Source organism: Chionomys nivalis, chromosome 12 (assembly GCF_950005125.1).
Source record: "Chionomys nivalis chromosome 12, mChiNiv1.1, whole genome shotgun sequence".
NCBI classification, from domain to species: Eukaryota; Metazoa; Chordata; class Mammalia; order Rodentia; family Cricetidae; genus Chionomys; species Chionomys nivalis.
The window spans coordinates 35148896-35175482 of record NC_080097.1 but is presented as its reverse complement, the minus strand read 5'-3'; the positions used below and the strand labels follow the sequence as shown (position 1 = coordinate 35175482).

Genomic DNA, 26587 nt, shown 5'->3' with positions numbered 1-26587 from the left:
TACACATCGAGGCAAGGTCTCTCAGTCGCACCCACAACCCACCAGTTTGGCACTTGTCCCAGGGATCCTCTGTCTCCACCTCCCACATACTGGAACTACAGGCAGCCACTATACTTCCCAACTTTTACATGGGTGCCAGATGTGAACTCTGGTCCTCATGATTACACATCAAGCACCCTATTAACCAAGCCGTCTCCCCAGCCCCCAGCTTCCTTTAGGTGCTTCTACAAGCATGATCATCTTGCACTGTGTGAACTTCAGCCCCCCCCCCTTCCTACTAACAAGTGATCAGAGATAGGCTATAAGTGGTACTTGGAAGGAAATGCAGCTCCAGCTGATGAGAAGGAGGAGCTTCGGTGCTCAGTCATTAGCCATTCACTTAATGACCAGCTGCTGGAAATCTGTTAGGTATCAGACATTGCACTAGAAACCAGCATTCAAAGATGAGACGCCTCTGCTATCTCTTCTCACCATTGAGAACACAAGCAAAACTCAATTAGGAGCCTGGTGCCCCACAGTAGCTGGGAGACCAAGTTAGACAGGTTTAGCATCACTCCACAAAAAGGATGAAACTGGGAACCAAAGTGTAGGTCCATTTGCTAGAAGAAGACTGTGAGGCCAATGACTTTTTCCCAAGAGAAAAAGCAGGAGGTCAGGGAAGATAAAGGTTGTGCAGAAGATGATGGGGGCACTAAGGATTAATGGACGCTGAGTGGCACTGTGAGGCTGAGTGGCCATAGCTGGCCAGGTCACCTCTGTCTGACAGAGAGAAGCAAAAGGATGGGTGGATCTTGGGAGCTGCTAGGTAGCCGGCCAAGCCAAATTGGTGAGCTCCAGGTTCAGTGAGAGACCCTGCCTCAAAAAGTTAGGCATGGTAATGCACACCTTTAATGCCAACACTCAGGAGGCAGAGACAGGCAGATATCTATCAGTCAAGGCCAGCTTGATCTATATAACAAGTTCCAAGCCAGCCAAAGTTACATAGTGAGACCCTGTTTCATAGAAGCAAAAGCAGAGGGGAGGGGTTAACTCCAGAAGTCCCCCAGCCAGCACTGACCTTTGTCCCCCACATGACACACTCCTGCAGGCACATGCACACACATTCAAGAGTTTGTTTGTTTGTTTGTTTTAATTCTAAAGAATCCCCATTCAAGAACTTGTTGATATGGGTTTGGAATAAACATATTTTCTAAGTAAGCACATATGCTTTTGATACAGTCTAGGGGTCTTGATCCAGTTCGTTTTCTCTGCCAGTTAGAGAAAGAAAAGGCAGGAAAAACTCTCAAGTGTAACATAGCTGTGGAGAAATCTCGAGCACGGTCAACAGCAGCATACACAATCCGTAGCTGAAGAAGGGTGTTTACTGCTAGTATTATTTAATGGTAATATTAGCTATGCAAAATAATGGATTTTATTGACATCTTTAAACATGCATATAATATACTTAGACCATATTCACACATCCCCCTTACCCTCTCTTACCCCAAAAGTGCATTTTGTAATGGCATAAAGGTAGAAGTAGGGATTTTCAACTAGCAAGCGTGTGATTTTTCAATCACTGAATTCAATACCCTGTACGCTTAGGTTAATCTACCAGCACTCCAAATGATTGCTTTTTCTTGCCAGACTGATTTATTTTCCTGCTTAGGCTACCCATCATCCTTCAGGCTTGAAACCTTTGGGTTTATTGAGCACAGGGAGTATCTTTCAACAGAATTTCACTACGTCTCAGTTTATGTGAGTGTACCAGCAGGGGCATTTATCACTCCCTAGGGGTGACTATGAGCCCTGCAGGTCTGGCTGCCTGTTAAACAGTCTCTGTGTTTATGGCACTTGTGACCCACTGGGGAGCTCCAGCAGGCTTCCCTGAGCATTCCCTGGGCCTGCCCACTGCCCGGCTGCTGCTGACATCACTGCACTGATTGGCACAGACAAAAAGGTCACTCTTCCATTTTGTTCAGATTGAGAAATGCTTTAGATAATTATCTGTCTTTTGTTATCTGAGAATAGGAATGCAGGGAAGGGTGTTTTCCGTTTCCATGAATTTTCTTTGCTAGGCTCCCTAAAACAGAACGGCTGGGCACGCACTCCTCATAAAGAGCACAGCACTTCAGAGCGTGACCTGCCCAGTCGTGGGGATCAGAGAGTCTCTGTTCTCAAGTAGATACCTTGCTGTATGCCAGTCTTCCTCCGGATCAGAAAAGCCAGTTTGCATAAACAGGACAGCGCTCCCTGTGCCCTTTAAACACCCATTCCAAAGGTTGTGTATTCCAAGAGATGCCGCACTGCTCAGCTCGGCTGTGGGCATCACCCCCACCCCTGAACACACCAGGCAGGGACACAGCAATGGACAGAACGTCCCTGGATTGATGGGCAATGAGAACAGGGTGCTGGGAGAGTACAGAGGAGCAAGCGCTTGTGCTCGTGGGGGAAGCCAGGCCCACCTTTGGGAAGGCCACTCACCCAGCAGCTCTCCTCACCTCCCGTTCTTGGAATTCACGTCGACTATGTTGCTCTTGTCTCCCCTGATCTCTTTCCCCACCCAGCAGACTGTCTTCAGTTACCTCTAAACACAGCCATGCTCTACAAAACCTCCATGGAAAGGAACATAGAAATTCTGAGACTGAACATGTCTTTGAAGCCCAGTCTCTGTAAGGAGTTCTGTGGAGTCTTCATGTTCTTAAGAACTGAACCCCACCCCACCCCCACAAACACACTCATTCTTAGACAGTGTTCTAGTTCTGCGTTTCCCACAGAACAAAGAAGTTACCAGAAAGGAACACCTCGGCCTCCTGTCTGGCCTTCCCCTGACCCCCTCCACTTCACAGGCACCCCACTACCCTGTGGCTCCTTTCCAGTACCTTCCCCCTTTCTTCTGTGAGATCCTCTAGCAGCATGTAGCTATGCTCCGAGTTTACAGAACCCCACAGAACAGGCTCCCAGTACCACAACTTGAGCTCCTAGCCTCTTCTCTGCAAAGCCTTGTAAAATCGTTATCTGCAGGGCTGGGTACCAGTGCTTACTAGTGAGGCTACGGAGAGATAGCTCAGTGGTTAAGAGCACTGCCTGTTTTTCCAGAAGACCCAGGTTCAATTCCGAGCACCCACATGGCAGCTCACAACCATCTGTAACTCTGTGGGCACTAGGCACACATGCAGGCAAACACTCCTACATACAAAACAAAAATAAATCCTCATCTGCCTGAGCTGGCTCTACTTCCAGACCTCCATTCACTTGCCTCCCCCACTGACTTCATCCCCTCCTCCCTGCAAGTGCTAAATTCAGTGGGTTTTTATGTCTTCTGCTGCCCCTGCGCTGTGCCAAATTCTGTGCTCTGTGCTGTCGCTCATCCTTGCCAGCTCGACAAGAACCTTGGCCCCCATCCCCTTAGCCTGTCTTCTCACTTCTTTCTGGGATCCTTCAGGGCACATTTCTCACCTGGCCACCCTCCTACAGTCTTCCCAGGTAACTCACTTTCGTGGTTTCGGGTGGTTAGAAAATCTACGCATAAATAAAGTCATGGGAATTGTAGGACTTTACAAAAATAGGCACTAAAAAGTGTTCTCTATTTTATGTTGTTGATGTATCTTACTTTTGGATGGTTCTTTACACATGGTCTACTCTCACATAGGTAGGAAAAGGTTCATTCTGGAAACAGTAAAGGATTGTGTCCGAGAGCAGCCTCTTCACTGTAGACTTGGAAGTCGAATCCAAAGAGTTCCCCTGTCCTTCCTCTGGAGTCACAACACAGTGGTGTTTTATCCAAACACCCACAACAACTCCAGAAGGGAACATGCCTTCATTTTACTTATCAGATGAGTAAGCTGGGCGTGGGAGTATTCATGGCCAAATTATATTTTACGCATGCATGAAAATGTCATAGCAAACCCATTATTTTGTACAATTAGTGCAGACTAATTTTCAAGTGTTATGCAATGGCTAAAGGGTGAGATTTACAAAAAAAAAAAAAGGCTCCAGGAGTTTAAATGTTGTGCAAGCTTTCATAGCTTGTGGGTAGCAAAACAGTGCAGAACTTGAGGTCATCTGTTTGGTAGGCTGCTGGCGTGTAACTTTGAAGTTATTGTGGCTAAATTATACAAATTGTGTTGGTATGCAACGGTTGGGTTGGGATGTTTGTCTCAGCAGGGTGGGCATTAGGATGGGGCCTCTCCTCATGAGGAGGAGTGTGTGCAGTTTCTAGTGCGCAGGTAGATTGTGCTGGCTGCCATGGTGGTCCGTTAGAAGGCAGGCAGAGGGCTCTCGTGGATACTCAATTTCAAGCTCATTTTCAGCTCGGCACCCTCTGCTCCTCCTGCCTGAATTGCTGCCCTCTGTACCTTCTGACACTCTTCATTCAAAATTGCTTTCCATATGCCTCTTGCAGTCCCATCCTCTTGCCGATTGATCCACCTACCCCTGTAGATTGTGACGGCCCCAGCCTCTTCCCTCTTTCCCAGGCTCCGCACTGGTTATTAAGAGCAGGGCCCTCCTGCTCCTGGCTCAACACTCCACGAAACACAAATCAGGTCTCACTTGGCTTTCCATCCTTAGCATCCTTGCTGAGTCTGACTCATCACCAATCCTTAGTGTAAATTGCAGTGTTGCCTTGGGTCTTTATCCATGGCCTCATTTCCTGGAACATTCCGTGATCCGGAAATGTCTAATAAAAGTTCTAGGCGTAAATGCTTCCTAAGTTTTAAGTTTTGGCTCTGCCCTGGGTGGCATCGTGAAGTCTTGCACCTGTCCCGCTGTGTCTCACCGAGTGCGTGAGTCTGTGCTCCCTGCAATAGGTCACTTAGTCTTCCTGTTGCAGTATGACCGTGATGTGTTCAGGGAACTCTTATGTTACTGAAGTGTAAGAGTAATGGTGTGGGCAGCTTGCTTGCAGCCTGTTGTTACAGCTGTTCTCTTTATTGTTGGTCACATGTCCATCTTTTATTGTATCTAATTTTCAACTTTATCCTAGTTATGTGTGATGCGGATAGGTTTTATCTGTGGTTCTAGGCACCCTAGAACACAGCCATGTGGTTCAGTGGTAAGGAAGACAGAAGCACATGAAACTTTATCTAAGATAACTAAGTAATGCATTTTAAAAGTGAAGTCTGTGGAGCCCGTCATGTTGCAGAACTCAGGAGAAAGTGCCTGTCTGCTGTCATTGAATTCTTTTTTGTCCCAGACCTCCAGCTTATCCGTGATGCATGGACGGGTCCTCCCCCAACTCGCCTTACAGCATCCTCTTCTGACTTCATGGACGGTCCTTCCCCACCTCCTGTGTCCCGTCCTGTGTGTGTGTGTGTGTGTGTCCCCCGGTCGCCGTATAGCATCCTCTTCTGACTTCATTCATGGCAGTTCGTCATTTGGCTTTTACCTCCCTCTCCGGAGCACTGTGTAATCCTCACAGTCCCTGGTAACTGTACTGAAGTTGAGGCTGCCCTCATCCGTGTACATGATCCCTACTGTAATAACCATGGGACACAAGCACGCTCAGTGGAGCTGACCCTGACTTACGTGCTGGCAGCCAGCCTCCTCGCTTTCCATACCAAGAAAACTAAGAGAAGATAAGAACTTTGGCCAAAACTAGTTCTCCAGTTAGTGCCAGAAGTAGTATTAAAGGTCAGCTTTCTAACTCCTAGAAAACTCTCTTTGCCAGGACATCAAGCTGCCACTGGGGGGCGGGGGGGCTGTAAGCCTGAGTGAGCCAGTCTGGAGGAGAGCCGCATGTTTAAGTAACAATCCCACCGGTTCTGTAAACTCACGTTTGTTTGATTCAATTTGACCCCGGGGACCTGTCAACTATAACTGAAGCAGGTGTAGGTGGGGGCCCATGTGAACAGTCTGCAGCTAGAAAAGACGTGGTCTGAGTTTGAGTTTGGAAAATGAGAGCACCAAGGCCCAGAAAGGGAAAGTGACTTCCAGTGTTACACAGCAAGCTAGGAGCCATGAGAGGCTGAAGCTCAGGTTTCCCCTTTAGTGTCTTTTCTTTCTATTCAGCACCATGAGGGCTTCTCAGTCACTTGCCTTGTTTAGCATCCGTGCTCACAAACACCTACCCTAATTCTCTGTGTCTCACCCAGGAAAATGGCTGTACATCATGTCAAAATAAGACAGGAGTGGGGTATAGGGCGTGTTTCTGTTAAGTTGCTTCATGGGGCAACATAGCCCTGATAGAATGTAGCTCCTGGAGTACCATGGTGTCCATAGGAGCCAGACATAATGATATCCCTAAGTGTCATAAAGAATTAAGGACAGGCTGGGTGGTGGTGGTGGCTCATGCCTTTAATCCCAGCACACAGGAGGCAGAGACAAGTGAGTTTCTGAGTTTGAGGCCAGCCTGGTCTACAGAGCAAGTTCCAGGACAGCCAGAGTTACATAGAAAACCCTGTATTGAAGGGGAAAAAAGCAAAAAAATAAAAAAAGGAATTGCACAATTTGTACACATGAAATACTTTCATATATGCAAGTAAACACTCATATCTATGAAATAGAAATATTTTGGAAAGGAATTACAGGACAGGACAGACTCTGTAAGGGTACAGAAGAGGGAAGGTTTGCTGTCCCACTCAGCCCCATAACCCTGGACCCAGCATTCTGTGCCTTCCGCATGAACTATGCCAGGGGACCCTTGGCCCAGACCTACCCACTGTCGTTTCTCGAAGGCTGTGCTGCCTGAAGCATAGGACCTCCCACAGCCAGGTGGCACAGAAGGAACCAAGTGGTCACGGTGAAGGAGGAGCCAGGCACCCAGGAGGCTCAGCAGGGCAGAAGGACCAATCTTCTTAGGAAAAAGGCAGTTTGGGGGTTAAGTGGGAATTGGATAGACTCACTTTTGAAGACACTTTGGAACACAGAAAAAGAAAGGATAGCCCACTTGCCTGCTTGTTGAAATGAGCCCTTGGTTAGCTGTGGCCATTGCACTGATGTTTCTGTTCACTGGGTAGCTTATACCAGTGGTCCTTGCCACAGATGTGTAGCTCATTAACAGTGCTCCAAATTGAACCGGAGCTTTGCTTGCTGATATTTGGAGTTCTTAAATGTCTTCACATGGCAAAGGGCCTCCAAACAAACTTAAAGTCTATTTCACTGAGTCTAGTAATACTCTTTCCTCCTAAAAGTCCCCATGTTGCAGCCATTCTGTAGCTTTGACGTGGCGCCGCCGACAGTGCCTGTCCCACCGCCCTTGTCTGAGCTGCAGAGGATTGAGCAGTTGTGTTGCTGCCAGGCAGAGCACAAGCCAACCCTGGCTTCTGAGTGCCCGCCCAGAATCCATGCAGTGTAGAATCCAAGTCCTGTGTCCCTTCATGCCCTGTAGCACTGCCACATGGTGGTGCTATTCTGACAACAAATAGTTCCCTTTAAGAATGTGTATGTTTGAGGTGGGATGACGACTCAGCAGTTAGGAGCCCTTGCTACTCTTACAGAGGACCTGGCTTCATAACCATCCACAGCTTCACTTCCTCCGCAGGCGCAGGCATATAGATGGTACACATGCTTGCATGAAGGCAGAATACTCACAGATGTAAAATAAATAAATCCTATTTAGTGCATGCCTTTAATCCCAGAACTTAGGAGGCAGAGGCAGGTGGATCTCTAAATTTGAGTCCAGCCTGGTCTACAGAGTGAGTTCCGGGACAGCCAGAGCTGTTACATAAAGAAACCCTGTCTTTACAAACAAGAAGAAGAAAGTGTATGACACAGGCACTGGGGGTGGGGGGGGGGGGCGCCCAGTTGGTAAAGTGCTTGCTGTGTGTGGGGAAGACCCGAGTTTGATTCTCAGAGCCCATGTGAAAAGGACAGGGTGGTGGCACATATTTATAATCCCAGCACTGGGGAGGTAGAGACAGGCGAATATAAAACACTCTAGCCTGGTCACTGAGGTCCAGTGAGGCCAAGAGGGAGACCCTGTTCCAAAAAACAAGGTAAATGGCACCCAAGGAATGACACCCAAGGCTGTGACCCCTGTTCTTTATGTACACATACAGACACACAAGAATGTGTGTGGATCTCTATATAAATGCATGTGTAAGTATGCTGAAATAAAGGTGTAGGTTACAGTTATTTAATCTGTATTCGCACATGTCCTGGGTGCTGCTTTGAGCCAGTGTGGAAGACTCCCTCAGCCCACGAGTGCTGAGCACCACACCGCGAATGCTCTCCACCCCTGAACTGTGCAGACAGCTTATCCTGTCACTGCTCTTCATGCTGTGGTGCTGTTAAATCCCGATGGTAGCTCTGATCCACTGTGGCTGTGAAGGACTGCGAGCCACCATGCTGAGCCTGTGGGAAGGAGGAAGATTGTTATCTTTGGGTGTCGCTGCATGGTTTTATAAGAACTTCAGGTACCTCGGGGAAATTTGGGGGAAATCGGGGGACAAGCAGACTAGGCAGGGCTTTTGTAAATGTGTTTACAGCCCAAGATGGAGAACCATCATGATGTTCCTAGAAGAAAGGGTGACTAGCACCAGAATATGACTTCAGTTGAAACAAAACAGAAAGTTGGTATCAAGTTTGTCATTAGAAATACCTCCCTGCAGGGACTCTGCAATAGTGACCCGCCTGTTCTGGTTTAGTGTCCCTCTTTTCAGAAAAGAAGAATTCCCCTTGCTAAATGCTTTTGCACGTAGCTGTGGATGTTTCCAAGAACTCCTAGACACTGGGTCATATCAAAACTGCCTTTAGTTATAGTGGTAAGAATGGCTTTTCCCTCACGCTTCTCTTTTCTGGCTGTCCCGGGTACCTCACCACACACAGCCGCTCTGGGGAGTTGGCACAGCTCTTCACTTTGCCATCTATTCTGGGGAAAGCACAAAACCTGATTGGAAGTCACCTGGCCAGGAGATGCCACAGGACACCACTTAGCGCCTTGCATCGCTATTGAAGCTGAGTGTCTACTGCCAAGGCCACATCACGTACTGCAGAACAGAAACATCGACAGTCTTTTCGAGGTGGCCTTGCATGACCACCCTTTCCCGACTTGGAGGTCAACAGCGTGGAAGGTCAATGTTTGGAAAGCTCTTAAAATCAGGCAAAAATAGAAATGGTGGAGTATATAAAGACCCAGCGGTGTGCCCTGCCCCTCCTGTCTCAGAATTTAACTGGCATGTTGTTTGCGTGGATGTTTAGAATACTGACTGCCATCCTGTGGGGTGGTGGGAGCAGGGAAGCATTTCCGTGCCAGTAAACTGTGCCAATTATTTGTGAGGTATCAATGCTTGGTTTTGGCACCCACCTGCACTCAATGATGAAAACATTTGGTTTCCCTCAAAAGTTTATTTTTAAGGCCTACAAAAAAAAATCACCTTGATGCCATCATTTGCATTTTCTATTTCCAGATTGTCTAAGAATCTTCTCCATCTGTTACTCCCATTTGAATTTAGAAAGAGAGCAAGCAAGGTACTCAGAGTAAAGTGAGAAGTGACTTTGGACAGTGTGTTTTTGCAACCCTGTCTTGTTCTTGACAGCCATTCAAATAGTTTGTTCTGGCCTGGCAATGAATGGGGAGATGGAGAGACTGTCTCCATGGACTCACAGGCTCTGGCTGGAAGCCTTTCCAGAGCTCAGGGAAAGTTGGGCCAGAGGGATGGGAGGCAAGCTGGGGATGCACAGGCCCTTAGTCTAAGGACCACTGAGAACCAACAGGCAGGAGTGCTTCCAGCCTGTTAGAAGATGATCCGCTGGCCAGCGGCCCTGCTGTGTGCTGGTCCATAACCATAACTGGACAAGGACCATCATGGCTCACAGAGCCTGATTTGAAATTATGTGCAGGAAGTTAACTCTTACAATTCTGTCTCTGAAAAGCTCTGGTGCTTGTTTGTTAGGTACCAGTGATGTGTAAGGCCAGCGTGACTGCTGCTGCCAGGTAATGAAAGCTGCAGAAACATTAGTACGGTGATGTCTCTTCCCTCTTTGAGTTCAGGTGTGTGAGATCTGTAAAATATCTCATTTGGATGGATATTTGTGGTGCCTGGAAATGAGTCCTGATGAAGAGGGCCAGGGAAAAAGTTCTTTTCCAAAGACTCTATAAACTGAGACCCTGAAATAACAGGGTGTATTCTAAAACGTCTAGATAGAGGAAGGGGGTTTACGGCTGTAATTTCAGACAATTTAAAATACATACCGAGCACATCACTTGGGTACCAAAAGAAAATGTGCAAAAGCCTCTAGGGGTACTTAGCAGAGGAAGAAGGTAGGGTGGGCTTGGGGGTGTGAACAAAGGAGTCCAGCCCAGAGCCAGGAGGAAAGTGCTAGTGGATCATTTAATCAATTCTACAGGAAAAGAGCAGAATTCTTTCACAGCAGCAGACAGGGCCCTGCAGGACAGAAGAGCGACCAGCCTTGCTGCTCACCTGTAATGTCACAGGCAAGCATGTCAGCCTCCTGCACCCGCACCACATCCCTACCCTCATCCCTGCTTGCTTTTTGGTTCCAGAGCCTTATATCAAAAGTGGGTATGGGGGGACCTTAATTATCAGTTAGCAATAACGGCACTTAAAGTATGGAAACCTTGTGGTGCTGGAAAAGCATCGGCAACTGGAATAATGGCATTGCTGTGCCAGTGCCGTTGTGGGTCTGTTGGGAGGCTGGGCACCAGCGGTGTGTGCTGCTGCGGGAAAGTCATGGTGACTAGTGATCAAATCGTGAGAGTCTGCTTTGTAGCAGGGCAGAGAGGTAAGTGTTCGTGTGAAAGTGGATGTAACCCCAAATGAGACAAGCACTAGAGGTGGAAGTTGGGACGCAGAGACGATACTGACAAGACAAAGGCATTTTTGTCCTGTGTTGTCATTGGAGAAGGAGCAGGTGATTTATAAAAACTGACAATGGCCAATTCTTTATTCTAAGCCAGCAGCACCATATGAAAGGCCACACTCCTAGGGACGTGTTACTGTGGTTTTCATCCTGTTGAGATCCGTGAGAGACCATTGTGACCTTTGGGTGAGAATGACATTGCTGTGCTTCAGGAAGATGTGTTGCCCCTCATCACAGCCTGTGTTATCCGGCACTGCCCTGGTCCCCTTGATACAGTGTCTTGCTAGTGTCTTGTGTAGTGTCTTTATGCACCCCTGGATCACAGTGAGCAGTAGATGCACTACAAACATGCCCAGAAATCAATGTACGGATGAGTTCGTTACCTGTTAATCATCGGGAAAGTAGCAGGCAACTGAATATACATAGGATTGCTGTGCTGATTTCATTATGGATCGTTTTGTTTCTGGGCGGCAGTGTGTGGACTGAACCTAGCTAGGGCCTCGTGAATGCCCGGCAAGCACTCTACCACTGACCTAGCATAGAAATTCTTAGGTCAGGAAATTCAAGGCCTGCCTTCTCATCCTCGCTACTGTCTCCCACTTCTCCTTAATGTGAGAGTCAACTTGTTGCATATAATTGATTTCAAGTAGCAGAAAACCCAACGTAAAGTGGCTTCAATTAGAAGGACACTTGTTCGCTCATGTAGAAGATCAGAGCTAAGTAACTGGCTCGGCAGCTAAATAATGGTGGCCCTCTTCGCCCAGCTCTGGTCCTCCATTGTCACATAGTCCTTAGGCAGAGCCTATAGCCCTTCACCATGTCCTCACTCATGGGTCTGATAGCAAGCAGTGTGTGTGTGCATGTGTGCGTTTCCTTGTGCACGCATGTGTGCTGAGGCTTGGTGAGGTAACATGCCATGTAGAGGAAGTTTCCCTCTCCACCCCTATTCTCCTGGGAGGAAACTTTCCCAGTGGCCTCCTGACACTTTCTCTGACATCTCACGTCCCGTCTCTAGACCAGCTGAAGGCCAAACGGAAAGGCGGCGTTTAAATCCACCACCCATAATTCATCTGGCTTCTGTCTAGAGGAAGAAAGAAGAGATGAGTGTTGTGTAGGGACTAGAGGTGTCTGCCATGCCACACCTAGTCCCCACCCAGAAAGCCACAATCAACTGTGGGTCCAGTCATTCCTTGAAGAGCTGTGATTCTGGCTGTTTATACCAGCTGACTGAGTTTTGGTTTGGTGTTTTTGTTTTTTGTTTTGTTTTTTTAGTCATGAACTCAGGGAGGAACTTGAAATATATGGGCCTTGCCCAGAATTATAGGTCTTTGGTGAGTCATGTCCTTCTCGGGACTGGCTTCACTCTGGAACATTTTAGAGTTGCAGTTTTACAAGATCCATGTTTTCTTCCATTTAACCCATCTGTAGGAGGATAATGGCTCCTAGGGTTATGTCACACTTCCCTAATAGGAAGGAAACACATCTGCTGTGAGAAATATGGCCGGGGTTAGCACATGTGTCAAGTTAGCCGGAAACTATGAGGGACTGCTTTCTGCCTTGAGGAAACTGTTCATCCCCTTGCATGAATCCAGCGCTGTCCATTTTACTCATGAGCTCTCGGTAGATGGACCCCGTTCTCAGGGTAAATGCATTCATGTAAGAAGGCAGGGGCATACCTGCTTTCTGAACAGCCAGCGCCTCTGTCTGCCCACGGCTGCCTTGCTGCACCTACAAAACATATCCCCGTGAGTGAGTCTGCTGGCACTTATCAGATGGTTCGAACCCAAAGCCCCCAGATGCCATGCTTCTAATTCAGTATTCCCGGAATTTCCTGGTATGTGTCTCTGTGAAATAAATCAGGGCTTGGTCGACGGTTGGTTTTGTCGAGAATTAGTCTATTTTGAAATGTCTCAGCTGGGACTGGTATGGGGCCTGCTTGTGGGCAGTGTGAGCAGAGGCGTTTCCCTGCAGATGTCCTGATAAAACTTGGGGGTGGCAGAGAAGATGTTGGGCCTTTCTGCCCAGTTAGCCATCCTAAGAGTCCTTGGACTACCAAAATGTGATTTGGGGGTACCTGGGGAGGCTATCAGAGGAGTCTCTTCTGCTTTGTCATCTTTATAATACTCATTCTCAAATGTCAGTCCTCTTAGCAGACTAGCTAGATTGTATGCAGTGTCTATAGGAGAGAACTAATGTTTGACCAAACTGAAGCCACTTGTCACATAGGAACTGGTTTTCTTACCTCTTTCAAAGTTCTTTATTTTAAAAAACAAAAAAGACCAGAAAGTACACACGCAATCTGAAGTGAAGACAAGTGTCCAAAACAGTTCTCCAGGAGGTCTGTGCGTGCTTGTGTATGTTGGGGTAGCGCCACCCCAAGGTCCTGGATGGTATAAGAAAGCAGGCTGAGCAAGCCATGGAGCAGCAAACCAGTAAGCAGCATCTTCCGTGGCCTAGGCTTCAGTTCATGTCTCCAGATGCTTGCTGTGAGTTCCTGCCTTAGACTTCTTCAGTGATGGAGTGTGACTGGAAATGAAACCTTTCCTCCCCAAGTTCCCTATGTTATGGTGTTGTAGCAGGAGAAGTGTCACTAGGACAGGAGCTGTGGACAGGCCTGACGGTGTCATGGACAGGAGCTGTGGACAGGCCTGATAGTGTCATGGACAGGAGCTGTGGACAGGCCTGACGGTGTCACTAGGACAGGAGCTGTGGACAGGCCTGACGGTGTCATGGACAGGAGCTGTGGACAGGCCTGACGGTGTCACTAGGACAGGAGCTGTGGACAGGCCTGACGGTGTCATGGACAGGAGCTATGGACAGGAGCTGTGGACAGGCCTGACGGTGTCGTGGACAGGAGCTGTGGACAGGCCTGACGGTGTCACTAGGACAGGAGCTGTGGACAGGCCTGACAGTGGTTTTTTTTGGCAGGATTGTGGAATGAAGATAGAATGGAGACAACCAGTCATGGATATTTGAACCCCAAAAATCATAAATATGGTCTGAAAATATAGATTAATCAGGAAAACTACACAATATGAAAATGTTTCAGTGGATCTAAAAACAAATTAGCATTGTTTAGTATATGTGGGTGTATGGAACCTAAATATATTACATGATAAACGTATTTTTTGATTTTTGTTTTGTATATTTTTTAAATAAAATGACATCTCTCAAACCTTTGAAAATTAAATGGGTTGAAACAGTGGAGACTCTGCTGGATCAGTGAGAAGCTGGGCCTTTTAGCCCCCTGGGAAATGGTAAGAACCATTTTCCTGTTTCCATGGACCCCCGTTTTGCATAGTTCTCAGAGCATCCTCTGTGCCAGAACACTAAAGCTTGAAAGAGCTCAGCCCCTGCTCCTTTTTTTCTTTTTAAAGAACTTCTTTTAAATTTTTTTTTTTGCTTGCCAACCAAATTGATGTTGAATGTGATGATGAAGGTTTTTCCGGACCCAGCCTGTCATGAGCTGAGGGTCCGCACACCTCAGGAGCCAGTTCAATCAGTTCTGTAGTTCCCGGCATTCACAGGACAGTGACCATGTTCCAACTCTTTCTTCTCAGATAACAATCGAAAGAGACAGTAATGAAGACGTGAGCGACCCTAAACATGGCAAGGAAGACCCAGACAACATGCCCCACGTGGGTGGCAATACCTGGGCTGGTGGAACAGGTTGGTAGCATGTGTATTCTGAGTCGTCCCAAATTTTCTTGCGTCTGTCAGCTCAGCTTTCTGAGCTGGCACTGGCTGCCCTGCTCAGCCCCTCTCCGTCTGTCTCTGCATGACATCAAGACATGCAGAAAGCCTGGCATTGGCACCCCACAGACTCTGCCACACTTTGACCTAAAATTGTGTCCCCCACCTCATAGTTGCTTCATCAGTAAAGCAGGAGGGAGGAACGTTATCTGCCTCACGGGGTCATGTGAAACATTAAATTAGTTACGAATTTAGAGCATGGAGCAGAATGGTTAGGCCAAAGAGCATAGACTTGAAACATTGATCACTTCTTTCAATTTCTTGCCTTTGAAATCGTGTCAGGAATCAACAGCGAGTTCTTGACCGACCAACCTGGGGAAGAAATGGCGCTTGTCCACAGCTGAGCAGGGAGTGTGTGGAGGGGGGGACACGGCTTGAGATAAGGTCCTGTGCGATGGACGGGTGCCAGTCCTTCCTTTTGGCTGCTCTCCTAGACCATTGTTCCCAAAGCCGTCTTCCTTTTCCCGCCCAGGAGCTGCAGCAGACACATCTGCCGGAGCCCAGGAACGGGGCCAGACTGCGCACCGTCTGGCTTATCTCAGCCAGGAGAAGCGCTGGCACAGCTCAGTCCATCACCTTCCCTTAGGATGCTCTGTGCCTCTTGGCCTTGAAGGCCTTGGCAGGAAATGGGGTTTTGTGCTGAGACAATATGCTATCAAATAAGCCCGGGACTTCTTGCCTGCTCTGTTTATTCATCCAGCATCAGCTTTAAAGAAAGGCTATTTTTAGGAGTGTCCTTTGATCTGGAAGTTAGTGTCAAGCCAACAATATTTAATCCATATGGAATGCATTGTGGAATGAGCTGGCCAGATGTCGGCTTCCCAGCAGTACCTACGCAGAATGGAAGTTTTATTTGTTATTAAATGTGCGTCTACTAGCCCCAGTGCCTGTTCAGACGTCACGTCCTGTCTGCTTCCCAGGCCTTGTTTCTTTCAGCTGATCAAGGCTTCCACACTTCAACTTGTCTTTTTCTGCCTGTCACTCATGCCCTCCAGACTTCTCTCCATTAAACTTCCAGCCAGTGTGTGGTAGAGAGGTGTGCTGACGGGCAGGCCCTGAGCCATCAAAGCATCTGCTTCTTTTCCATCATCAATGCTTTCTTCCCCTGTGTCTTATGGGCCGGTTGATGTGAGTCCAAGTTCAGCTGCAAGCATTTTTCATTTAAATAAAATGAATTTAAAATTCTGTGGAGTGGAGAAAAGAACTCTTTCTCCGTCCCAGCTGCCTCTCCTGCCCTGGCCACTACCTCAGAGTGGGGCTCCTTCCTCCTTTCATCAAAGTGACTGGGAAGCGTTATGCTCCGGTCATGGTCCTCAAGGAGGACCTCCAGCAGGAAGCAGGTCGGGCCAGACACAGCTCTGCACCCTCCGCTTCTCACCCCTGCCCGCCAGCACGCCTCTCTACCACACACTGGCTGGAAGGGAAACCGGGAATCATACATCTTATAGGATAGGAGGAATTTCCCACCACCCACTTCTAAATGAAATAAGATGTGCTCAATCAAAAGGGTAAAATGCTATGATTGGTAGATATCACTGCTCTCGTGGTATTTCCCCAGAGGAAATGACCCACACCTGGATTTTCATAAGGCGCTCACTCCAAGTTCTCATTTTTAGTTCATTAGACAACTCAAAGCTCTAATGGGGCAGAGTCACATAATTGAACCAAAGTCGAAAAGCTTTGCAGTTTTCCAGCACACGAATCTAGAAATGACCTCACTCTTGTGTCACTGGAGTCCAGTAATTATCACCAGGGTAGGCGCTTACATAGCGCTTACAGCACGCCAGATAGACTCCCAAGCAGTGTAGGCTGGTGAAAATCCCGTAAGACAGGGAATGCCATCCCGTGTTACAGACGAGGACTGAGACACTGCAGACCTAGCTGTTGAGTTGAAACCAGTTTCATTGCCTTAATTATGCAACTAGTTTACAGTACTGTGCTAGCGTGTGGCATTGGATTCTTAGTAGTTCCCAAATTACATGTGAATCCTTATCATTTGGACGCAGGCCACCCAGTGTATCAGGTGTCTGAGGTGGAAAAAGAACCTCGTTGCTAGTTTCCTAAAAGCAGAGATAAGTCATTCACACACAGGCCAAATGTAGCCAATAGATGTACATATTTTCTTTGCTCAATACAATGATTTAAAATAATTTAAATATGAGCATATATTACACCAAGCATTCCTCTGTAATTGGCCAATGTCTCTACCACCTTCTAATGCTACCTACCTGGCTTTACAGGCATCTAACTTTCTTTCTTATTAGCATAAATAGTTCATGCAATGTTGCATGACGTGTACTTACAGGCATGTAAACTTGAGCTTATAATGAACAACTGTTCTCAAGCTGATGTTTCTCTGTTGTGTATTATTCAAAACTGAATGCCAAAATCTGCATAATAGTTGTCTTCAAATCTTGGCTGACTGAGTGATATGAGGTCACTAAGAAGTCATTTAATCTCTCAATCATTTTTATTATTTTCAAAACAAAAGAGATTTTATTTACAACCCACCTGGGTGTCTTAGGGAGCGTGGGTAACTGGAAGAAGAGTTGCCCCTTTAGTTAGCGACTCTGCAGTGTCTGTCGGCACTATGGTGGAGCCTCTGTCCAGACGTCAAGTAGTTGGTAAGAAGCAGTATCAAAGGACTGCAAACAGCACACAGAATCATTAATCCCTGTCAGATAAAGCGCTCAAATTGAATTTGGACTGAACCTTAAAATACGTGCAGATTGGGATGGATGAAATAAAAGGTTAGTTGCCCTAAACAGGGGTGTCTTTGTGTTCAGGCGAAGGCGTTTGAGGCTTTAATTACTAGTTCAGTTAGTATTTCACAGGGCTGTCTTAAAGCCATGGTCTGGCTCTAGACATGACGACTAAGCCCCCATATTTTCTTTCCAGGGGGAAGAGACACCGCAGGTCTTGGTGGCAAAGGGGGTCCTTATCGCTTGGATGCAGGCCACCCAGTGTATCAGGTGTCTGAGGCAGAAAAGGATGCCGTTCCTGAGCATGTCAAGAGAGCTGCAAGAGAGATGGCCCAGAAAGCATTTCAGCAGAGGTGAGTGCTCCCTGCACATCTAGAGCAGTGCAGATGACAAGTGTGCACATATGTGCACACACACACGTTGCTAAGTACAGGGTACGGGACTTTGTCCTGGGATGATACTGAGAGAGGCAAAATCCCTGGGGTTAACACAAGACAGTCCTATACTAATATGGGATTTGGAGATAAGAAAAGAGCTAGAACATTCCAGAAAAGAAAAAATAAGGACACAATGTGTGTCAGTGGTGGAAAGTGCCCCCTCGCCTGCCTGGAACAGCTGAAGAGAGGTGGCAGTGGGGTTGGATGGAGAGGCCTTGTCAGCAGGTTGAACCTGAAAATCCAAGCCAGATGAGCCTTCGGGTTTCGGATGCACCACGGCTGCTTTGGGCTCCTCTGATCGGCCCCTACTAGAGAGGAGGAATCCACAGGATAGAGGGTGGCTCACTAGAAGCCCACATGTGCTCGTCAGCAAAGCAGCGGCAGACACGCTTTCAAACTGGGGGGCTCTTGGTGGTGTGGGGAGCAGATTTCCATTTCTGTGCCCAGTGGAGGAGCCGGGGCATCCAGACAAAAACACGCCCGAGTGTGTGTGAGTTATGCAGTTCCTCCCACACGGAACATCTGGTATGTTGTTACGTGCCGTACCTTCACATCCTACAAGTAAACAGCAGAGAACAATAGAGACAGAAATGCTGGGCCTGCCTGCTACGCCCTCAGGAAAGCCTGCCCGCCTCAGGACCCCCGTGGGTATAGCAGGTAAATAATGCATGCCCACTGTAAGTCAGTGCTGCCCTCTCTGGAGACGAGCAGCTTCCTACTCTCTTCTCAGAGAAGTTGTGAGGGTGGGTGACTTCTTAGGGATCAAAGTGGTAGTAATCTCTCAGAAAACGTGGGAGGAAAGTCATATCATAATGAAAAGTCTTGTTAGAACTAAAGTATTGCTTGACATTTCATATGAATAATAACGTTTCCTTTGAGAAGAAAAACTAATAATTAGGCATGCGTCATTCTCCTCTTCAGTTAACGAATGGCTGCTGTTGCTGTACCCCAGCCTTCACACAACTGTCCTGTCTGATTTACCTACACGGACATACAGAGTACCCTGACCCATGACCTCCCTAGGAGGCAGAAAGACTGCAGTGGCACTTAGCCATCAGTAAGCTACCTCTTCTCTGGTTGCCACTAGAATAAGAACCTATGGGGGAAAGGTCAAGGGTCACCTGGGATCCTGAGACGTCGAATGTAGTGGCTCTGAGACAGGGACTGGAGAGAGAAGTGAATGGGGACCATCCCTGAGTCTTCAGTACTGCAGAGGGGCAGCTCAGCTGAGGAGAGGAGTACCATAAGGCTGTGAAGGGAGTGGGCAGGCAGGGTGTCAGGAGGAGGAAATAAACCACACAGAGGTCCTGGGAAAGCTGGCACAACCAAACAACAGGGGAAAAATACTCAGACAGAAATGGGGTTTGCAACCCATTTGGTGAGTATCTACTTAGGGCTGCCAAAAGTTTGCCTTTAACTTTTTATTATGGACCTTTTCAAGCCCACAGTGGAGGAAACACACGGACCCTGTGGACCCTGCCCTAATACCATTCTCATTCTCCACTCCGGATTGTTTTGAAGCTAATCCAAGATATTATCTCATCTTGTCATAAATATCGCAGACTGTGTCTCTCTACGCATAAGCACTGAAATAAGACAGAATTCCCACAGACCCACGTTTAAGCCTTATACGTACATTCATTTTCATAGTAATAATTCTCTCCCATCGTCTAATTGCTTCCGATGGCAGTGAGACATGGGCACAGTGAGGTCAGTCCTGATGCATTTATAGCCCCTCGGGCCATGAGGACAGACCCTGGAGTGTGGCAAAACCCTCAGAGTCAGTGACACACATGTGCACTCAGGAGGCCCGTGTCACCTGCTAGCACTTGTCCTTGGAATCTGTGGTGACATCTCTGGTTCCAGGTCCCTGCTAAAGACTTGATTCTTTTCAATAGAATGACGTACATGTGTGGTTTATACTTCTAAAAGTATTTATGGAACATCAGGCCATGTATCTAGTTAATGAACTAATGTTTAGTTAATGAGAAAGATTTGTGGATGCCTGGTATGGAAGCAATTTTTTCTGGATCTTTTTGATCCAGGCTTGGTAAATCTACAGATGATGAAGCTACATCTGGAGGGTTGCCTGGATGGCACCCCTGTCAGTCCCTGGTTGGGACTAGGGAGTCCTCACCAGTCTACTGTGGTACGAAGGACCTAACGTGACCCATGGCCTCACAACATCAGTAGCCTTGATTGAAACCAGATATTGGCTCTGCACATTAAGAATTGATCACTCAAAGTTGACTAACGGGTACACCAATTTAAGACTTGTAGATCACATACAGAATGTCACCAACAAGTGACTGACAGCAGGGAAGAGCTGCCTGGTGGGCTGGTCACCCACGTGGTTTGCAGAGCCAATCAGCTTCATCTCAGCCAATCAGTAGATCTCAGCTTGTTTCCCTCATACTTGATTCCAAATCACAGTATTTAAGTCTAGCCTATAGAAAAAGATAAGGACGAAAATTCCCAGACTCTTTCATAATGATAAATATACCCTTTAGCCAGGTCCCACATCAACAGCATGCTCCTCACTGGCTCCCCAGGTGTGACACATCTGCACACTGCAGCCTTGCCCAGAGGGAAGGAAGCAGGAGCGTGTGCCGGCCGTTTGAGGGGCCTGAGAATATCAGCAATAGGAGGCACGTGGAACCCAGAGGCTCAAATTTCCTGCTTTCTTCTTCCATTCCCTGGTTCAGGACTTATTGTCCACTGTGAATATCTTCTGAGTGTTCTTTGTGAAGGCTGACGCAATTTGAAATACGATTTCCAGGTTTCTTCATAATTAAATTCGCATGTGATGTTTGAGGGTGCAAGATGATCACCCCAGCGATAGCTATGTAGCAAAAGCTAGTTCTGCTCTCTCCAAAGGCCGCTCTGCTCCAGGTGCCTTGCCAGCTGCCTGGGTGTTTCCTGTTTCCTTTCCCTCCTACCCCGCTCCAAGGACAAGCTCTGTCCCCACATTTCCCAGTCAGCACTAGCCTGGGTTCTCTGAGAAAACACATGTTGACTAGGCATGAAGTAGTACATGGCGTATCCTACAGTTTTCATTGTGCCCAGCTTCCGTTTCCTTTACACGGTGATATGACTTAAGCTAATGAAACTTAGAGAATTAGGAGATTGTCAAGACTAAACAGAAGAGGTACTGTCAAGAGGCAAAGTCTCACACACACATTCGCTTTTGTTCTTTAGAACAGCAAGGCAATAGGATTCAGAAGGGCATCTGGGCTTGTCACCTTGGGGGTGGCATTTGGATATTATAGTGGTCTTATCAGTATTTACCTTTTTGATAGCCAGTGCTCAGAGTATTACGTAACAGCACGTATTGAGTGTTGCTCTGTGCCTGTCACTGTACTGGAGACTTGTGGTCTTATCGCAGACATAAGTGGAGTTCTGAGCTTCCACCCTTCCGATTGTAATTTTCCTGGTATTTTACCTGAGATTGAAGAATAGAAACCACTCGTTCTCCCTCATTTGAGATTCTTCTCCCAACCTCGGGTGATAGACTTTATATATAATTTCAGCTATGCATATAGGTTCTGTGTCTACACATACACAAAAAAAAATGTGAAAACTGTGTCATGCTTAGGCTCTTGAGAGAGGAATTCCTTATTCCTTTGTCCTGATATCAGCACCTTTAATACTTATAGATATGCATGGAAATGTGTGTTAAGTCAGTGCACTATGGCTATCACATTGGAAAACCCAAGAACATCCACTTTGTGAAAGACCCTCCTATTTAGGGTTAGCTTCAAATGGCTGTGCTTTGTTTTGACTTTAAATGAAGTATCTCTAAGGCCAGCAGAAGGCATCAGATACCCTGGAGCCACAGCTCAAGGCGCTTGTGAGTCAACTGGTGGGACTGTTTACATGAGAGAAGTCACATATGCAGTACAGTCAGGGTTTCTTCCTTTGTCCTGGGGGACAACTGGTTCAACAGTTACCAGTACACCTGTGGGCATTCCTATTCTTTAAATCTAGGGGCATTTCTGGTGACATCATCCCTTGCTTTTTCTCCTCGAAGTCATTCTGAGTCACCAAGGAATTGCTAGAGTCCTACCCGTATGCAAGCAGGGGTAAAAGGCTCCCACAAACACGGCGTAAGCAGCTGTCTTCTCTCCCCCTCTGGTTTCAGGCTAAAGGAGATCCAGATGAGCGAGTATGACGCCGCCACCTATGAGAGGTTTTCTGGTGCGGTCCAGCGGCAGGTGCATGCCCTTCGAGTCATCCTGGATAACTTACAGGTAACCTTTCCTCGGACGTACACGAAACAGCTGGGGAAAGTTATTTGTGCCCTGAGCAGTAGAAGCCATTTCAGGATCGACACATAAACTGTACTCACCCCAGGATTTTCTTAGCGAAATTCTCCAAGGGAAAATAGCTGACCTCACCTTTCTTCCTGTCCAGGAAGTAGGAATTTTACCAGTAACCCTCCCAGACAGTGACTTCCTGACTCCCCTCGGGGAAGATCTATGGACATCTCACCTCTCCTGGAAGTTCACAGAACTCTCTGCCCACAAATCATTTTACTGCCCCTGAAGAAGCAGAGGGACTGATTAGATCAGCCAGGGAATGCTTTCTCTATATCCTCGCCACCTCTTCTCCCTGCCCTAGCTTTTCGCTCTTTCACAGTGCTCTCGGTGCCTCAGGACCAGGAGAGCTTAAATAGCGATTAAGATACTTCAGCATTTCCTAAGGAGAAACTTATTTCTGTTCAGCAAATTCCCTGAATGATGCATGCTCTCAGATATTTTGTCCAGAGAGCAAAGCTTTGAGGGATTGATGGTGGCAGTCGAGCCAGACTCTGCACTGCTCCCTTACATTTCCTTCCCTTGGAGCTTGATTTTGGTTGCCTTCGGTGTACTCTTTGGTCTTGTTCATCATGTTTTGCTATGTATTAGAGAGTGTGGTATAGCTGTAATCCTGTCTTAACCCAAAACTTTGAGACTTCCTTTTTATTTTTTTATTTTTATTGTTGTGTGTGAATGAATGAAGAATGTCATATGTATGCAGTGCCTACAAACCGGAAGAGGGTATTGATCCCTTGGGACAGTTGTGTGCCACCTGATGTGGAAACTTAACCCAGTCTTCTGGAGACTTTCAGCGCTCTTTAATTTTCCAAGGAAAGAACTCCACAAATGATTAACCAGACACCTAATTTCAAGATCTACAGGCTGTAACAGTCCAGCTGAGAGAGCCATCACAGGCCCCTGAAATATGGATTTTTTGCCCCCATTTTATAAATAATGAAACTAGAGACTACATAGGTAGCACAGTTTCCTGGGTCGTGTGGTCAATGATGCAGGGGTCTGAGCCTGAATTCAGGTTCCTGTTACCTTCTGACTCCAGTATTCCATCCTACATGTAATTCTTATATATGATCATTAGCCAGATGCCAAGACAGCATTTGCTCATGTTGCCTGTTGAATCTTTATGTAAGCCATAGGAGGTTGTTTTCAGGCAGGTCTATAGTCAGGTCACATTCATGAGGATGCTTAAAAGCAAAGCTACTGGCCAGGAATGGATGAGGCCTCGTGCAAACTATAAAACCGCAGATTGTGACCAAAACTTCGACCCCCTTCCTGTCCCCTTCAGCCAATCCTGTGTGACTGAGTAACTAAACCCCTCCAGCTGTTTTGATGTTGCTGTGTAATCCCAGTAGCCATGGGTGTTTCCCCGGTGAGTGTGCAAAGTTTGGCCAGAAACCAGCTAGATGGCTCTCCAAAGCACAGCTTCAGTCCCACTCAGATTGGGTTCCTTCATCACAGACAACTGCTTTTATAATAGCCAGTAGAAATTAAATTACTGGGGAAATATTAAAATTGAATACAAAATGCAGGACCCCCAGTGGGTGGAGACAGGGCCTTTGAGGCTCAGGCTAACCTCAAACTTCCTATCCTCTTGCCTCTAGCCTCTTAAGTCTTGAGATCATAGGTGGATTTATGACTGTGTATATGCTTGTGCATCTATGCGTGTGAGTGCAGTACCTGGAGAGACTTATCAGTAGCTGTGGGCCGCCTGACATGGACGCTGGACACTGAACTTGAATCCTCTGCAAGAGCAGTTGATGTTCTAACCACTGAACCATCTCTCCAGCCCCACATGGTGGTAACCTATAAGATAACAAACCGTGGTGCTCTGGTCACTTTACAGCAAGATCACCACAGATTTGATGGTTCATTTCTTTTGGTGCTAAATAGTATCCCATTGCCAGAATACACCACAGTTTATGCATTTACATATTGATTGCCTCCCAGGTTTTGCAGTTCTGCATAAAACATGTGCAGATTTCTGTAAGGAAGCAGGTTTCTTACTCGCTGTGTGAATACTAAAGCACGCAGTTGCTGGGGGGAAGAGTGAGTCTGATTTGCAGGAGACTGCCAAACTGTCTTCACACGTGGCTGTAGCCTTCCACCATCCCCATCCCCGCCCACATTTGGTGCTATCAGAGTTTTGGATTCTGGCAATCCCTAGGCTTGGCATGATATCTCATGGCTGTTTTAACCTGCAGCTCCCTAGTGATGCAGAGTGCTGGACATGTTTTCACGTGCGCACTGAGCAGCCTCCAAAGTAAAGAAGGCATACTGTTAATTAAATGTCTGCCCTTTAAAAATGTTTATTCTTTGACAGTCTGATCATGTGCATAGTGTATTTTGATCATATGTCCCCACGACCCTCCAACCCGTCCTGCATGTGCGCACGCGTGAGTGCACACACACACTTCTGACCTCCTTCCTCTCAAGTGTCCCTCCAGCTTTTGTGTCTTGTTTAAAGATCCACTGGGTTTACTGGGGGTTCCATGAGGATGGGTGTGGGGTTATTACCGGAGCATAAGCAACTTACCAATGCCTGTAGCACTGAAGAATAATTAATTTCCCACAGCCATGAACTGCCAATAGCTCCTGGGGCTAAAGTAGGGACCTCATGAACCCTGCTGCCATCCACGATCGAATGTTGACAGCCCCATCTTGTGTGTGTTGTGCATGTAGCTGTAGCCGCTCTTAGTTCATGCTTGCAGTGGCCAAGTTCTCTGAACACGGCGCTAATCTGACTGGCAACGTAAATATTTAGAACATAATTGGAAAGTTTGTCCATTTAGCAAAACAGCAGGTTTTCCCCCTTTTAAATTTTTTAAACTTGATTTTAAGAGAATTTTCTATATTATATATTTATATATTCTTTTATCAAAATTACCATGTTTGAATAATGGTATATTAATATAAACGTGAAATGAAGAAAACTCGCAGATCACTAGCACGGATATTTTAGTTCTGGTGGGCAGTTGGCCCACATGTTTATTCTCATCAAGAATTCCGTGAGTGTGTGGAGATAGGACGGACACACTGGGACAGAGCTTAGGTCGTGTAAAGTCTTGGTGAGATGCGTAGCTACAGGTGTAGGAGGCTGGGGCAAATCCAGTCCTCTAGCCTCCGTCCCCACTGCGTGATCAGAGGTCAGACATTCTTCGCAGGCCACTCCCCTGAACCAGAGGTCAGGACTTGGCTTCATCCTTTTCCTGTCACTCTGTTTGTTGTTGTTTGTTTTGTTTTTTGAGACAGTTTCTCTGTGTAGCCCTGGCTGTCCTGGAACTTTCTCTGTAGACCAGGCTGGCCTCAAACTCACAGATCCACCTGCCTCTGCTGGGATTAAAGGCCTGCACCACCACCACCTGGCTTCTCCTGTCATTCTTGACTGGTTGGTAACGCCACAGGCTTCCTGACATTCTTTGATGCTCAGAAGGCACTGTGCTGCAGAGCAGTGGCTGCCACTGCCTGTCGCTGATGAGGATTGATTCTCACATGATCAGCAACTGGGATAAGAAGCAAGGAAATGTCAACGTGAAGATGGTTGCAGTGGTTGGCTGCCATCAAGCAGTACAGCAGTTGGATTATTGAGCTGGGTTCGGGAAATATAGGGTCTGTACTGGTATAGAATCCTATGCAGTGTTAGATAACATGCGCCATTGCTAAGCATCCATTCACTCATTTTCATGAATCAAAGACACCGACCTGAGGATTCCCCGCCTGCCCCACTAGCTGCTCCGTGACCATACTAGCCAGTGATGATTTCACTCCTGCGTCCTATCACCTTCTTTTGGCGATTTTCAGTGCCTGTCCGGCTGGAGTAAACTAAATCTAATCCCCTTTCTGTTACCGTAAGGCAAATATAAAATCCTCAAATCCTTACTATAACTCCATTCTCCATATTTTGATTTGCATTTCCAAAGCTCCTTTGGCGTACATCCCAATGTAGCTGTGGTCATGGGCTCTCCCAGTCCTGTGCCTTGACTGGGATGTTAGGATTTGTCTTGGTTACTGTTGATATGGTGAAGCACCATGTGGGAAGGAAAGGGTTTATTTGGCTTACTTTTCCAAGGCACTGTTCGTCATTGAAGAGGTCAGGACAGAAACTCAAAGCAGAGCAGGAACCTGGAGGCAGGAGGCCATGGAGGGGTACTCCTAAACTTGCTCATCATGTCTGGCTCTGCCACCAGCCCAGGAATGGCATCATCCACAGTGCGCAGGGAGCTCCCCCATCGATCACTAATTAAGAAAATGCCCTACAGGCTTGCCTACAGATGATCTTATGGAGGCATTTTTTTTTTTCAGTTTGAAATTCCCTCCTCTCAGATGGCTTTAGCTTGTGTCAAGTTGACACAAAACTATCCAGGGTTCTTTATCATTTGACTGTCCTCTTGGGCACCCTGGCATAGTTGTAAGTTACCATGGCAAAGCATACATGGGAATACCTTTCAAAAAGTGATTCCGATGACTTCCAGATCCCGAGAAGCAGAGAGCCCCATGGGGCACAGGCTGCTCCCGTCCCCTCAGCTGTTTTAGTTTGCACATAAGTCTCAGGAATTTGAGTAACAAGGCTGCTGTCCAGAGGGAGACTGCTGAAGATCGGCTTACAGACTCTGGCTGTAACAAGTTAAAGCTGATTATT

The 26587-nt window shown here is 47.0% G+C and overlaps 1 protein-coding gene across 2 annotated transcripts in view; it reads left to right on the top strand.

Annotated features, from left to right (window-relative positions):
* The window catches only part of Vwa8 (von Willebrand factor A domain containing 8), a 320343-nt gene that overhangs the window by 279769 nt on the left and 13987 nt on the right, over positions 1-26587 (top strand). For both annotated transcript variants that reach the window (XM_057786174.1, XM_057786175.1), the window contains 3 exons: positions 14304-14412; positions 17395-17551; positions 21777-21885. In XM_057786174.1, the coding sequence (XP_057642157.1) occupies positions 14304-14412; positions 17395-17551; positions 21777-21885 (375 nt within the window). The remainder of the gene's footprint in view (positions 1-14303; positions 14413-17394; positions 17552-21776; positions 21886-26587) is intronic.